Consider the following 14,693-nt stretch of genomic DNA (forward strand, 5'->3'; position numbering starts at 1 on the left):
CGTAGTTCCCAGCTCCTGATGTTGGTCTGACCCAGCCCTGGCTATGGCCGGCATTTAGAGAATGAACCAGTCAATGGAACATCTCTGTCACTCTGCCTTTCAAGCTTTAAAAAAAAAAAAAAAAAAAAAAAAAAAAAAAAAAAAAAAAGCTTTTGCATGAAGATAAGCTTAGCTTTTAATTCCATTTTTCAAGAGCTTTTATGAAATTCCTTCATATGCGCCGAGGGTTTCCGACACAATTGTGGATAGTATCTGCACTCATGTGACAAACCCAAGAGCCTTCCAACTGTCAGCTGATCGCTGTGGCTCCTCATTGCCACTTCTGGAAAACTAGCTCGAAAGTCTGCATGGGAATCTTCCAGAGCCTTAAAACCTGCCAATTAAAACTATCCAGCATCATCTTCAGGAGAAAGCTGTTCTAACAGCTTAATCACAGGATAAACCTGGACCACCCGATGAGCAGCTCTTACTGACAAACCCTCTCTGTGTGCAGGCCATGGATGAAATGGACGGAACTCAGAACGTCACCTCGAAAAGCACTGACTGCCTGTGAGGCTGGGGGGAAATGAGGCAGAGAACAATCTAGCAGCTGCCCTTTGTCTGCCTGGGCCTCCCCCACCAGACCCGGGTGAGGCGTGTTTCATTTGGAAATCTAAGGTTCTCTTGGAGGTTAAGGTCTAGCCCCAGATCTGTACAAAATGCCTAAGACATCAAATCACAAGGAGGGTCACAGAAGAGCACCAGGTACAGGAACACACCCCGTCACTCAGACTCGCGGGGCGATGCCGACAGCCACCCCACCCGGGAACACTCACTTAGACTGGGTCTGCTTGGTGATGTTCCGAATGGTGGCGCCTTCTTTTCCTATGATGGCTCCAACAAACTGGGTAGGCACCAGCAGGCGTAGGGGCAGGTCGCAGGGTTTCTGTTTGGACGCTGATCCCGGGGACCCCTGCCTGGATGAGCCCCTCTGACCAAGTCCCCGGCGGCCTCGCGGCTGCTGCAGGAGGTTCTGTGGCGTGGCCATCTCATCGGGGATGTAGGCTACTTTCAAGGTGAAGTTCTCCAGCTGGAAGCCATTCAGTTTGTCCAAGGCTCTGAAAGTTGACAGGGGCAGGAGGCGGGAAGAAAAGCTGAGCCAAGTACTCACCCTTTTATTAGCCAAGGAACACCCACCTCTTCCACTCGGGATTACAGTCTCTCAGACTTCTGAATAAAGCCCCTACCCAGGGAGCAAACACAGCTCTCCCAACCCGATCCCCCACTTTTCCTTTGAAGTCCACATGGGGTGGGGGAGAAGGGGGACCCAGCAGGTTCCAAATGGAACATATTTGCCATCTACAAAGGAAAAATACAAAGTTATAAAAAATCATTCTGTTGGGACCGGCGCTATGGCATTGCGGGTTAAAGCTGCCACCTGCAACACCCACATGCCATATGGGTGCCAGTTTGTACCCTGGCTTCTCCATTTCCAATCCAGCTCCCTGCTATTGCACCCAGGGGAAGCAGCAGACTATCGCCCAGGTGCCTCGGGCCTTGTACCCACATGCAAGACCCTGATGAAGCTGCTGGCTTTGAGCTGGCTCAGCCCTGGCCATTGCAAATGTTTGGAGAGTAAACCAGTGGATGGAAGATCTGTCTTTTCCTCTCTTTCCATAACTATGCTTTTCAAATAAATAAATCTTTAAGACAAAAAAAAAAAAAAAATCCTGTTATCCTCTTGAATGAGTTTAACCCCGGGGATCAGCAGCAGCTTAGAAATACTCCAACGGTAGGCGCCACATGAACCCGCAGGCTTGTCCCAGCTAGTCTTTGCAAAGTGGAACAGAAAAGAGGCATCAGAAGTATACAGCATGCTCGCTTTACCCTCTAGGTTAACACAAATCATAAATTAGAGCAAATGTTGGCCAGCGCCACGGCTCACTAGGCTAATCCTCCGCCTTGTGGCGCCAGCACACTGGGTTCTAGTCCCGGTCGGGGCGCCGGATTCTGTCCCGGTTGCCCCTCTTCCAGGCCAGCTCTCTGCTGTGGCCAGGGAGTACAGTGGAGGATGGCCCAAGTGCTTGGGCCCTGCACCCCATGGCAGACCAGGAGAAGTACCTGGCCCCTGCCATCGGATCAGCGCGGTGCGCCGGCCGCAGCGCTCTGGCTGCGGTGGCCATTGGAGGGTGAACCAACGGCAAAAGGAAGACCTTTCTCTCTGTCTCTCTCTCTCTCTCACTGTCCACTCTGCCTGTCAAAAAAAAAAAAAAAATTTAAAAAAGAAAAAAAAAGAACAAATGTAAAACAATACAAATGTTTCAAAAGATGTTTGAAACATTTGGGAAACCATCAACAAGTATCTCTAAACTGGTGGAATTTAATACTCAGGACAGTCCATCACTCAGTAAAATTTTAGTTTTTTTTCTTAAGATTTGTTAATTTACTTGAAAGTCAGAGTTATACAGAGAGAAAAAGAGAGGCAAAGAGGCAAAGAGAGAGAGAGATAAAGGTCTTCCATTTGCTGGTTCACTTCCCAAATGGCCGCAACAGCTGGAGCTGCACTAATCTGAAGCCAGGAGCTTCTTCTGGGTCTCCCATGCGGGTGCAGGGGCCCAAGTACTTGGGCCGCCTTCTACTGCTTTCCCAGGCCATAGCAGAGAGCTGGTTTGGAAGTGGAGCACCCAGGACTCGAACCAGCCCTATATGTGATGCCAGAACTGCAGGCAGCGGCTTTACCCACTATGTCACAGTGCTGGCCCCAAATCTTACTATCTTATGAGCCAGTCCCTGACACAGTGGCCCAGGGCCTTGTGGGGTTTATGGTATGATCTGAAAGCAGGCAGGCAGGGAGGGCAATGAACCACACAAAGGGGAGAGAATCTGTCTTCTAATCCATCAATTCTCATAGCACCAGTCTTCAGGGAGAGCTTCGCTGCCTGTCCCCATCTCTCAACTTCACTGCAACACACATAAGGAAAAGAATCCCAAACGTCATTATCTACCTCAGTGACTGCACCAGGTGACCACACATCCAGAACTAGGGCCAGAACATGCCTGCTGCAGAGTTGCCTCTCAGGGATCGCCCCTCCCCTAGCACTACCGATTCACTGTGCCTGTCTAAAATCACACCTAAGTACACCTGCTCTGTATTCTCTCATGGCTGGCACCTTAGTTCTTCTAAGACTCACCCAAATGGTGTTTGACTTCAACTACACACATGTCTTACAAGAGGGCGGCAGCTGCTGCGCGGGCTGCAGGGGAGAAATCTCCCTTGCCTCACCATTTCCGCTCGCCACCAGAGCCAGAGCCCTCTGATGAGTCTGTGGTACTGCCCAATCGCTCACAGACCTGCTGACGCTGGGGGGGTCAACCAGCTCAGTGGCAAGTACATCCAGCAGACCCAGCCCCCACCCTGGAGTGCATCAACAGCCCGTATCCTCTCACCGATCACATTTTGGGCACAAAAGAGCCTCTTTCTGAGGCCAGTTATGTTGCAGCCACATTTCAGTGCATGAGGGAGGAATTTGACAAAAACTGGAATGAGGAGCACTGCAGAAGGAGCCCTGAGTGTGCACAAGCACCAGCTACCCTGTGTGTTACTGCTACAGCTGGGAACAACTTTCTTCACATTACCTGGTAGGGAACTGAATCCAGGGGAAGATAAAGTTGAAGGACTCAACACTTAACAAGGAGCTGGCACTGTGGCCCCAGCCTGCAGCGTCAGCACCCCATATGGGCACCGGTGTGAGTCCCAGCTGTTCCACTTCCAATCCAGCTCTCTGCTATGGCCTGGGAAAGCAGCAGAGGATGGTCCAAGTCCTGTGCCTTTGCACTCACGTGGGAGACCAAGAAGCTCCTGGCTCCTGATTGGCTCAGCTCCAGACGTTGCAGCCATTTGGGCAGATGAACCTGTGGATGGAAGACCTATCTCTCTCTACCTCTCTTTGTAACTCTGCCTTCAAATAAATAAATTTTAAAAAAAAAAAAATCACCTAATGACAGACAAAGTCCTGCAATACTGGATCGTGGATGAATATGCTGGTCATGGTGCAGTAGAGACCAGATTCTCGACACCCATCTATTCCTGCACCTGTTACAAAGCCCAAGGGATAGGAGAAATGGTTTCTGGTTCAACTTCAAGAGAAAGCCTTGCTGGGGCTGGGGCTGTGACATAGCCGGCATCCCATATGGGCGCTGTTTCGAGTTCTGGTTGCTCCACTTCTGATCCAGCTCTCTGCTATGGCCTGGTAAAGCAGAGATGGCCCACGTCTCTGTGCCTCTGCACTCACATGGGAAATCTGCAGGAGGCTCCTGGCTTCAGAGTGGCTCAGCTCCAGCTGTTGCAACCATTTGGGGAGTGAACCAGTGGATGGAAGACCTCTCTGTCTCTGTATAACTCTGCCTTTCAAATAAATAAATACATCTTTAAAAAAAAAAAAGAGAGAAAGCCTTGTTTGCAATCTCTAAAAATTACCAGTTGGGAACTGCACCATGGTTTGAACTGAATGACAGTGCACCAGGGCAGGGACCAGTCTCCCTCAGCTGGTGCGCAGGTTAGAGAAGCTGGCTCTCTACAGCTGGTGAGCACAGCCTCACAGGGTGCAGAAGAATAAATGCGGTAGAAGAGTTCTGTGGCTTTCTCTTTGCCATGCCCTAAGCTGCTGCTGAACTTCTTATTGTTTCAATAGGAAAGTCACTGTGAAGGTCCTGATAGAGGTGTAAACAAATATGATAATGTGTATTTACTTTTGGTTCTATTTTTTTGTACAATATTAATGCAAATGAACTTATTTCTATTTGTACTTTTTAAATTTCTCAATAAACTTAAAAATAAAAAAAAAGAAATGGGCAACTCAGGGCAGGTACTTGGTTAAGATGCCACCCAACATGTCTGTATCCCTTATCAGAGAGCCTGCTGAGTCCTGGCTCTTAATCAGACTTCAGCTTCCTGCTAACGCACACCCTGAGGGAAAGCAGATGATGGCTCAAACACATGGCTCCCTGCCACCCATGTAGGATACCCAGATGGAGTTTCAAGCTCCTGGCTTTGGCCTGGCCCAGCCCTGGCTGTTGCAGGCATTTGAGTGAACCAGCAGATGGACACTCGCTCATTCTCGTTCGCGCTCTCTCTTCCTCTGTTCAAGTTTTAAAAATTAAAATTTCAATTTAAAAAATGTAGACGATAAATTGGTAGAGAAGATAGGCATACATATACACCCTCCTAAGAATACACACCATCATAACTCCCCAGTGCACAGTACCCATCCACCCCCCAAAAAAACAAGCCCTTGCTACTCCGGTTCTCTCCTCAGACTCTGTTCCAAGAGACCCAAGTTCAGCCCAGGCAGGAAAACTAGAATAGACATAAACTGGTTTCTCTCTAGTTACGCACTGTGGGCATTTCCAGCTACACACTACCTCCCTTATTTGGAGATCTATTTTCATTCTTGACTTAGATGGGGGAGGAGAAGTCCCAGCATCAAAAAGAGACCAAGAGCACAGAATTGCAAGGCAGGTGTATGCCAGCAGCCAAGGCCGCTCACTGCCGTTCTCAAGACTCCAAATTCTGCCCTCTTTTCTCACTGCAACCCCCTTCTCCACAGCCTGCAGGCCCCAGCACAGAAGTCAACTCTTCTTCCAGCAAAAGACGACAGTCGGGGCCAGCACTGTGGCACAGCAGGTAAGGCTGCCCTCTGCAATGCCAGCATCCCATATGGGCACCAGTTCAAGTCCCGGATGCTCCACTTCTGATTCAGCTCTCTACTAATGCACCTGGGAAAGCAATGGAAGACGGCCCAAGTGCTTGGGCCCCTGCACCCACGTGGGTGACCTGGAAGAAGCTCCTGGCTCCTGGCTTTGGACTGTCCCAGTTTTGGCTGTTGAGGCCGCTAGGAGAGGGAGCCAGCGAGCAGATGGAAGATCTCTGTTCCTGCTCCCCTGCCCATAACTATTTCAAATAACTAAATTAAAAAAAAAAAAAAAAAAAGGATGCTAGTCAGGCAGAAATACAAATCTCACAAGATGTTGCTGTCATCAGCACCAATCCTCCCCAGCACTTTCCAGAACTGCTGCTACCACATTAGCTCTGCTCACGACCTGTCCTTCCCGTGTTGACAAACACACAGACACGTGTCCAGTTCCCGCCCGAAGCGGAACCGGGGGGCGTGGCGCACACTGCTACGTGGCTGCTTTCCCTGGAGTGCAGCCCATCCTGGGAGGTTCCCATGTGGTCTCCGTGTCCTCAGAGTGGACCCAGGCACAGACCACACTTACCTTCCTAATGCTCCGATGACAGAACCTCCCAGGAGGAGCCTCAAAATATTTGTGGAAATGCATATTATAAAAAATAAAAACCCTGCATGAATTTCAATTCCATTTTCCCATATGGTTCCTTGCTTTCCACCTCTTTTTTCTTGAAAGAATGTGGATGAAGGGCCCCCACATACGGATCTTGCTGAAGGAAAACAACAGCTAAGAAATGTTATGGGTGTTGTTGCTGTGTGTTTACTATAGAAAACTGATGTAGAAATTTCAATTACTCAACATGACTTTCAAGTTTTTGAAGGTCAGAAGCAAAGAGATCACTGAAGTCTCCTTGAAAACCAGAACCGAGTGAAGGAATCCACTGCATCTACTGGCATAAACAGGCTCCCTTAGAACCTTTCCCATCGCAGCACTGCTAGCCTCAGAAGCAAGCCAACGTTCATGAAATGAAGTCAGCAATGTTACCAAAAACACAAGCCACTCCTCTCGCGAGACAGATGCAAATGCAGAAACATCCTTCTCCATGGAGATGAACAAGAAGCAAACACGTAGTTACAAAATGATTCTAGGTATTCTGGAACTGTCCCAAGAAAGTCACATGTGTCCCAAGAAGCAACTCCGCTCAACTTGGCAAAAACTCTAACTCTGACCTTCATTGTGCCGCTTCCCTAGGACTGTTACTGGAGGGAAAAGCAGAGTCTCTCGCTCAGGAGGTTGGGTGGCGGAGCACTCCTGTACCCCCTGTACTAAGAGCTCCAAATGCAGGATGAGCCAGGCGGAGGGCAAACAACCCCACTGTGTGCACGGGATGGTCTCACTGCCACCTGTGCAGAGCTCCTGACTCGGACACGACCGACAAGGCAGGGGAGCAGCTGACTGCCAGGCAACGGCTTTTCTCGCGACTGAGGGTCCTAAGTTTATGGATGCTAGGCCTACCGCCAAAACCTCTCACGCAGTTATTCAGCCATGTCATATGGCGGTCTGCTGAGTTCATGCAGGAATGATGTTAACACGTTCAGCAAACTCACTGTACAAGACCTGATGGACAACCATTACCATAATTACGGAGCAGACACAAGGGTGTTTATCCCACTCGTGTCACTCAGGATCCTGTCTCCCATCCTCACTTGACCCTTGGCTCTGATGCTTTTAAGTCACTCAGGGGCCAGCGATGTAGTGCAGCAGGTAAAGCTACTGCCTCCAGCTGATGGTTCGTATCTTGGCTGTTCCACTTCCAACCCAGCTCCCTGTTATCAGCCTGGGAAAAGCAGTGGAAGATGACCTGAGTGGTTGGGCTCCTACCACCCACATGGGAGACCTGGAAGAAGCTCCTGGCTTCAGCCAGGCCCAGCCCTGGCTGTTGCAGATTTGGGGAATGAACCAGCAGATGGAAGACCTCTCTTGGTCTCTAACTCTTTCAAATAAAAATAAAATAAAATTTCTTTAAAGTCACTCAGAAGATGCCAAATTACTTTGCTAGTTCACTTAATTGTATTGATGGGTGTATTGAAATAGATCACAGTCAGCCGGCGCCACGGTTCACTAGGCTAATCCTCCGCCTGCGGCACCAGCACCCCGGGTTCTAATCCCGGTTGGGGGGCCAGATTCTGTCCCAGTTGCTCCTCTTCCAGTCCAGCTCTCTGCTGTGGCCTGGGAGTGCAGTGGAGGATGGCCCAAGTCCTTGGGCCCTGCACCCACATGGGAGACCAGGAGAAGCACCTGGCTTTGGGTCAGTGCAGCACGCCAGCCACAGCGGCCATTGTGGGGGTGAACCAACAGAAAAGGAAGACCTTTGTCTCTGTCTCTCACTGTTCACTCTGCCTGTCAGAAAAAAAAAAAAATCACAGTGGAGAAGGCAAAGTGGATCAACCTGAAGTTGAGAGGCAGGGAGAGAAATACAGAAGGAGACACAGAGAAGTTAAAGCTCCCCAGGGTCAACACATCTGAAAAGCAGGAAATAGCAGGGACAACTGGAGACCAGCACCTAGTGCAGCCTCAAGGAAGCAGGCTGGTGCCTCGATGAGGTCATCTTCCAGTCTGGCGATCACCACTTCACCAGTATAGGTGGAAGGTGAGACTTAATGTCCCCTCTCAACTCCAGAACTGCATGTCTAAAATCCCCGTTTTCTTATTTCCAGATGTCTCTGCTGTGATAAATCCCGACAAAACGAGGTGACATAAATCCAGTGCTCTCATTGCCAAGAACGAAGTGGACACATGCCACTCAGCAATAGTCATGAAAAGCCTGGTGAATCACTGCAGGTATGCATCTTAAGGAAGCAATGAGAGAAGAAGTTCTAGTATTTACCTACAGAGGATTCCATGACTAAACTAGTTCTAAAAGCAAAACAAACTACACAGGGGCAGGTGTCTGATGCTAAGTTAGCCGGGACGCCCTCATCCCATGTTGGAGTGCTGGAGTTCAAGTCTCTGGCTCTGGATGGATTCTAGCTCTGTTGGTACACACCCTGGAGGCAGTAGGTGATGGTTCAGGTTCTTGGGCCTCTACCACCCATATGGGAAACCGAGATGGAATTCCTGGATCCCAGCTTCCATCTGTTAGGCCATTGTGGGCATCTGAGGAGTGAACCAGTGGATGGGAGCTCTCTCTTTGGTAAATAAATAAAACTAAAAACTACCACTTGTCACGTTATGGTGTAAAATAAGAATATCAGGATAAGCATGTGGTGCAGCAGGTAGGATCCTGCGTCCCATCAGAGTGCCTAGGTTTGAGTCCTAGCTCCACTTTCAATCCGGGTCTCCTGCTCATGCACACCACCCCGAGAGACCATGGCTTAAGTTCCTGGCTCCTGGGATCAGCCTGGGCCAGCCTTGCTGTTGTGGGCATTTAGGGAGTGAATCAGATGGAGAAGCTCTCCTTTTCTTTCTTTCCCTCTATCTCTGCATCTCAAAAACAAAACAAAAAACTTGTACACACCCTAGACGCACAACAGAGGAGTGCATACATAAACTATAAACTGCGGTGAGGATGAACAACCACGTAGATATTATCAACTGTGCAAACATGTTTGACGAAACAGCACACAGCTGGGGCCGGCCAGCTCCTTTGCTTCCCGTCGCGACTCTCTGCTCGCCGTGTCTTTCCACAGGACCTCCAGCAGAGAGACCGGTGGCCGACAAGAGCAAAATCACCCAGTCCCCAACGGACTCCGACGGAGACTGGGAGTCAAGTCAGGTCCAGCTCCAGGAAGAGATGGAGAAGAGCCGAGCGGGGTGTGTAAGGAACGGCACCCAGGAGGCCACACGTGACCAGGCTGAAATGGTGTGCACAGCTGCATGTGTCCACTGGAGGTGCTGTTTTCTCTTTCTCTATGCTCTACACTTGTGATTTTGTTCAATAACAAACTCGTGAAGCCTATTTTTAAAAAATGTTAAAATGCATGGGACAAAGTTTATAAAACTATATATATAGAGAGTGATGTAACCATTATCTCTGGTTCAACAGCAAGAAATTTCTTTGTCTCGCTGCTTCATCTATTTCTTTTGACATCATAAACCTTCTATTTACATTGAGTTTTTAAAGTTTAAATAGGGATTTCCTCCCCTTGGCCACAGCCATGTTGCTCCCAGCACTTCTGACCCTAAGGGCCAGAGCCTGCTACAGAGCTTCCCGCTGATGGCACGGGATCTGCAATCAGTTCCCGCTGTGAACATGCCGTGTCCCCACAAGGCGGATGGCAGAAACCAGAGCCCTAAACAAAGCAAAGAGTAAGAACTCCATGCTTGCACGTCCTCACTTCCTCGTCACACAGGACAGATCCGCCCACGGTAAGGATGCAGGAGAGCCAGCGACTCCAGCCTGTCCAGCATGAGGGACAAGAGGACCTGAAATACACAGACCCCTACTTTTAAGAACCTGAAAACTTTTCATTATTTTTAGTGATTTCAGTATTTTAAGAATTTAGCCATTTGAGACCTAAAGCTTTGATCAAATGCGTGCATTTCCTATACTGCGTGTGCTGCTGTCCTTCGATTATTCTTAGCCACACGGTGGTGAGAATGTCCACGTTGCATTGTCTTAGAGACAGCCTTATTTGAGTCTTAAAAGTGGCACTGTGGAGCTTTATATAACAAAGCAACTGCAACAAGTAACTGCAACACACACTTTTAAACTTGGTCCCTAGCTCCCCAGGGGCCACTCATCCCTAAATAGTAACAAGGTATCCCAGCTGCCATGACGCATGTTGGGAAAAATGCATAATGGCTCATTTTTGAGCTCTTCTAGGTATTACAGTGAGTGTTTGGGAGGCATTATCTGACTTCTTCTTCAGTAGCCTCATGAGCTAAGAACTATAATTATTCCCATTTTAAAGATGGTGGTGAACCATGATAGATTATCTTGCCCCAAGTCCCAGCTAGAACAAGGGCAGCACAGAGTCTGTCCTGTGGCACCAGGCCCTGAAATGCATCCTCTAAGCTCCCAGGCTCCACTCTCACCACACACAGGCCCACTCCAGTCACAGTCTTCCAGGCAGCAGATGCTAAGAGAAAAGAGGTTGACTCGGAACACCAGTGCAGCCTCATCCCTAAGATGCAAGCGTTGGGTGGATGCCAAGAAAAGGGGCGTGGAGTAATGACACGGCATCTGCGTAGGCGGCTGATGATTACAGAGTCGGGCTGGCAGGGCTCAGGGGTCTCGGGGCAAGCAGCCTGCTCCAGTTCAAGGCACTTGCAGCTGCTCCAAAAGCAGCCAGGAGCCAACAGGTGGAACCAGAGTCACTCTTTTCTGGGTAACCATGTGCCTGGCCATTAGGTAAAATTATTTCCTCTAACTATATGCAAATATGCATGCAAGTGCTTATGTCTTTTTAAGATCTGTTTATTTTGAAAGGCAGAGCTCTAGGGTAGGGGTGAGAGATTTGGAGGCAGAGGTCTTCCATCCACTGGTTCACTCCCCAAATGATGCAATAACCAGAGCTGGTCCAGGCCAAAGCCAGGAGTTAGAACTACATCCAAATCTCCCACATGGGTGGCAGAGGTCTAAGCACTTGGGTCATCTTCTGTTGCCTTCCCAGAGCTTTAACAGGGAGCTAGATCACAAGAGGAGCAGCCAGGACTCAAAATGGCACTCATGTGGGATGCCAGCATTACAAGGAGTGGCTTAACTCACTGCGCCACATGGCTGGCTTGTTTTGAAGCTGATAAAAATTAAAGTTCAGAAAGGACAAGGTTACAAATCAGGACCACCAGACCCACCATCTCCACCACATCCAGTGCCTCTCAAAGAAGATGAATTATCTGGGGCCAGCGCTGTGGCGCAGCGGGTTAACGCCCTGGCCTGGAGCGCTGGCATTCCATATGGGTGCCAGTTCGAGACCCGGCTGCTCCATTTCCTATCCAGCTCTCTGCTATGGCCTGGGAAAGCAGTAGAAGATGGCCCAAGTCCTTGGGCCCCTGGACTCGTGTGGGAGACCCGGAAGAAGCTCCCAGCTCCTGGCTTCGGATTGGCGCAGCTCCGGCTGTTGCAGCCAACTGGGGAGTGAACCATTGGATGGAAGACCTCTCTCTCTCTCTCTCTTTGCCTCTCCTCTCTCTGTGTAACTCTGACTTTTGAATACATAAATAAATCTTTAAAAAAAAGATGATGATGAATTATCCTCCCAGGATGACAACATACTCCACCATCCCTTTCCTAAACACGTTCCAGAAAACTTAGACAATACTTTTCATAACTTTAAGCACAAAATCAAGTCATCCAATCCTCAGATCTATTCTAAACTTGCTCCCAAATACTCAGTTGCTTTCTAATGCTCCTCAGGGTTTGGAACTAATTCATGGGCAGGTAGAAATATTCTCGTAACACAACCTGACTTGGGCTGGACCTGAAATTAGGCAGGCCCTGTGTGGATCCTCTTTTCCCCACCAGGAGGCATGTCTGATGACTGGCACTCGGCCTTCATGTTCACCTGCAATGTTCGGTCGATAGATCACACTCAATACATGAGAGAGTCAATATTAGAATGAGGGCTGCGACGACGACTTCCCTAAATTGAAACTCACAGTCAACTTGCTTAGGTTCTCTAATTACCTGCATTTCCTAACTCCTAGCAGTTCCTCCCTCTCCTCTGGATCAATAGCACTCTACCAATCTGCAACAATCACTGTAAATAATTTTTAAGACGACAACAAACGTGAGTTTCAGCATTGATTCTGCCTTGACCACTGTTCTCACGGCTGTGCTCTCAATGATCTGGATTTATTGTATTGAAGAGGAGGGGCTGTCACACCCCTTGTCCCCACTATAAACTATCTTGTGCTCTTCAAAGGTAGGCTACATCTCCCACACGCAGTCTCTCAGTTCACTGAGCGGAACATCTTTCCCCTTTATCATGAAGCCTCAAATGGCAATCTCCACACCCTGAGCTTCTCATATCATTTCCTATTTTCCGTCCTATAAGGACTCGGCCCTGCAAAATGCTGTATAGATTCTTTGCTACAAGTCAATCATGGAAAACAAATGGAGTCACTGCTTTGTCACTACTCCTACTTTTATGACACACGTGATAGGGTTGAAGTGAAGAACAAAATTTGTAGAATGCATCCACGGCCAGCGCCACGGCTTACTAGGCTAATCCTCCGCCTTGCGGTGCCGGCACACCAGGTTCTAGTCCCGGTCAGGGCGCCGGATTCTGTCCCGGTTGCCCCTCTTCCAGGCCAGCTCTCTGCTGTGGCCAGGGAGTGCAGTGGAGGATGGCCCAAGTGCTTGGGCCCTGCACCCCATGGGAGACCAGGATAAGTACCTGGCTCCTGGCTTCAGATCAGCGCGGTGCGCCAGCTGCAGTGCGCTGGCCGCGGCAGCCACTGAAGGGTGAACCAACGGCAAAGGAAGACCTTTCTCTCTGTCTCTCTCTCTCACTGTCCACTCTGTCTGTCAAAAAAAAAAAAAAAAAAGAATCCACTTGTCTTAACTCATACTGCAATTTCTATAATCACCAGCACCTCATATAAACTGGTTAAAATTTTTTTTTCTAAATGGGGGCAGGTATTTGGCCTAGTGGTTAAGACACTGATTATGATGCCTGTGTCTCACATCCAGGCTCCTGCGTTTGATTCCTGGCTCTGGCTCCTGACTCCAGCTTCTTGCTAATGCAGATCCTGGAAGGCTGAGGTGACGGCACAAGACACTGGAACTGGATCCTTGCCACCCACGTGACTATCGCCAATTTTAAGAATAAGGTTCTGCTTGCATATGTAAATTTCCATCTCTCTTCTGGTTTTGTTTTTTTTTTTGTTTTGTTTTTTTTGTTTTGTTTTGTTTTTGATAGGCAGAGTGGATAGTGAGAGAGAGAGAGAGAGAGAAAGGTCTTCCTTTGCCGTTGGTTCACCCTCCAATGGCTGCCGCAGCCAGCACGCTGCGGCCAGCGCACCGCGCTGATCTGAAGCCAGGAGCCAGGTGCTTCTCCTGGTCTCCCATGGGGTGCAGGACCCAAGCACTTGGGCCATCCTCCACTGCCTTCCTGGGCCACAGCAGAGAGCTGGCCTGGAAGAGGGGCAACCGGGACAGAATCCGGTGCCCCGACCGGGACTAGAACCCAGTGTGCCGGTGCCGCTAGGTGGAGGATTAACCTATTGAGCCGTGGCGCCGGCCCTCTCTTCTGGTCTTATCTTCCTCTCCTCAGTGGGCATCCCAGCTGAAGTCCCATTTCATAGCCTGTTTTCCAGTTAGAGCTCAGCGTTGGCCAGTGTGGGCTGGCCTTCCGTCTTCCCCACACAGAGGGCGGTCTGTCCCTGCCCCGCTGCGCCTGGAGGTGCTGAGACTGCCACAGTCAGCGGACACTCAGCACCGTGCCTTGAGCGAGCCGGACGCCGTTCCGCTGGGCGTGTGACCTGAGCAGAACTGTTAAAAGCAGTATTTGCAGGATCCTGATTTTCTCTCTAGTGCTTGTTCTGTCCATTAGATCATTTGAAGCCTACAGAATTAGCTTTTCCTCAGGCAGACTGTTTCGTGTTGAAATATACTTATTCACAAGGCTTTACTGCTCCATGTCTGCACACTTCTCAATGACAATAGTAATCATGAAAGAAATCAACGAGCAACAAGACAACATTCAACACCGTTGTCAGTTTAACACATGATCAACTTACCAGCTTTGGGCAAACCAGCAATAATGTACGTGTCATATGGGGTGGGGAGGCTTTATATAATCTGGCCACACCACCTAGGCCCAGCGCTCCTCACAAACTGGAGAGAATTTAGCTCCACGCGAGATTGCTCTAATGCTGGCATTTGAGATACACTGAAAATGTAACACAACTTCAGCCAACGCAGATTCTTACTAGACATTCAAACGTAAAAGGCAAGGGGACTGCACGGTCCAACTTTGCAAAGTAAGGATTCTTTTGGCCACCCACCAGCCCTTCTCCAATTTAGAAATCCACAAAAACATTAGTTACTGTACTTAGCCTAGTTATTACACATAGATAGA

The 14,693-nt window shown here is 49.1% G+C and overlaps 1 protein-coding gene and 1 long non-coding RNA gene across 4 annotated transcripts in view; one reads left to right on the forward strand and one right to left on the reverse strand.

The window, feature by feature from the left end:
- IGF2BP3 (insulin like growth factor 2 mRNA binding protein 3) overlaps positions 1 to 14,693 on the reverse strand; it is a 135,915-nt gene that overhangs the window by 32,494 nt on the left and 88,728 nt on the right. For all 3 annotated transcript variants that reach the window (XM_051852815.2, XM_051852814.2, XM_051852816.2), the window contains one exon: positions 816 to 1,097. In XM_051852815.2, the coding sequence (XP_051708775.1) occupies positions 816 to 1,097 (282 nt within the window). The remainder of the gene's footprint in view (positions 1 to 815; positions 1,098 to 14,693) is intronic.
- On the forward strand, positions 1,077 to 13,510 carry LOC127492597 (uncharacterized). The gene is made up of 3 exons (XR_007922102.2): positions 1,077 to 8,508; positions 9,357 to 9,558; positions 13,304 to 13,510. It is a non-coding gene; the product is annotated as an uncharacterized lncRNA (long non-coding RNA).

The sequence above is a fragment of the Oryctolagus cuniculus genome, chromosome 16 (genome assembly GCF_964237555.1).
Source record: "Oryctolagus cuniculus chromosome 16, mOryCun1.1, whole genome shotgun sequence".
NCBI classification, from domain to species: domain Eukaryota; kingdom Metazoa; phylum Chordata; class Mammalia; order Lagomorpha; family Leporidae; genus Oryctolagus; species Oryctolagus cuniculus.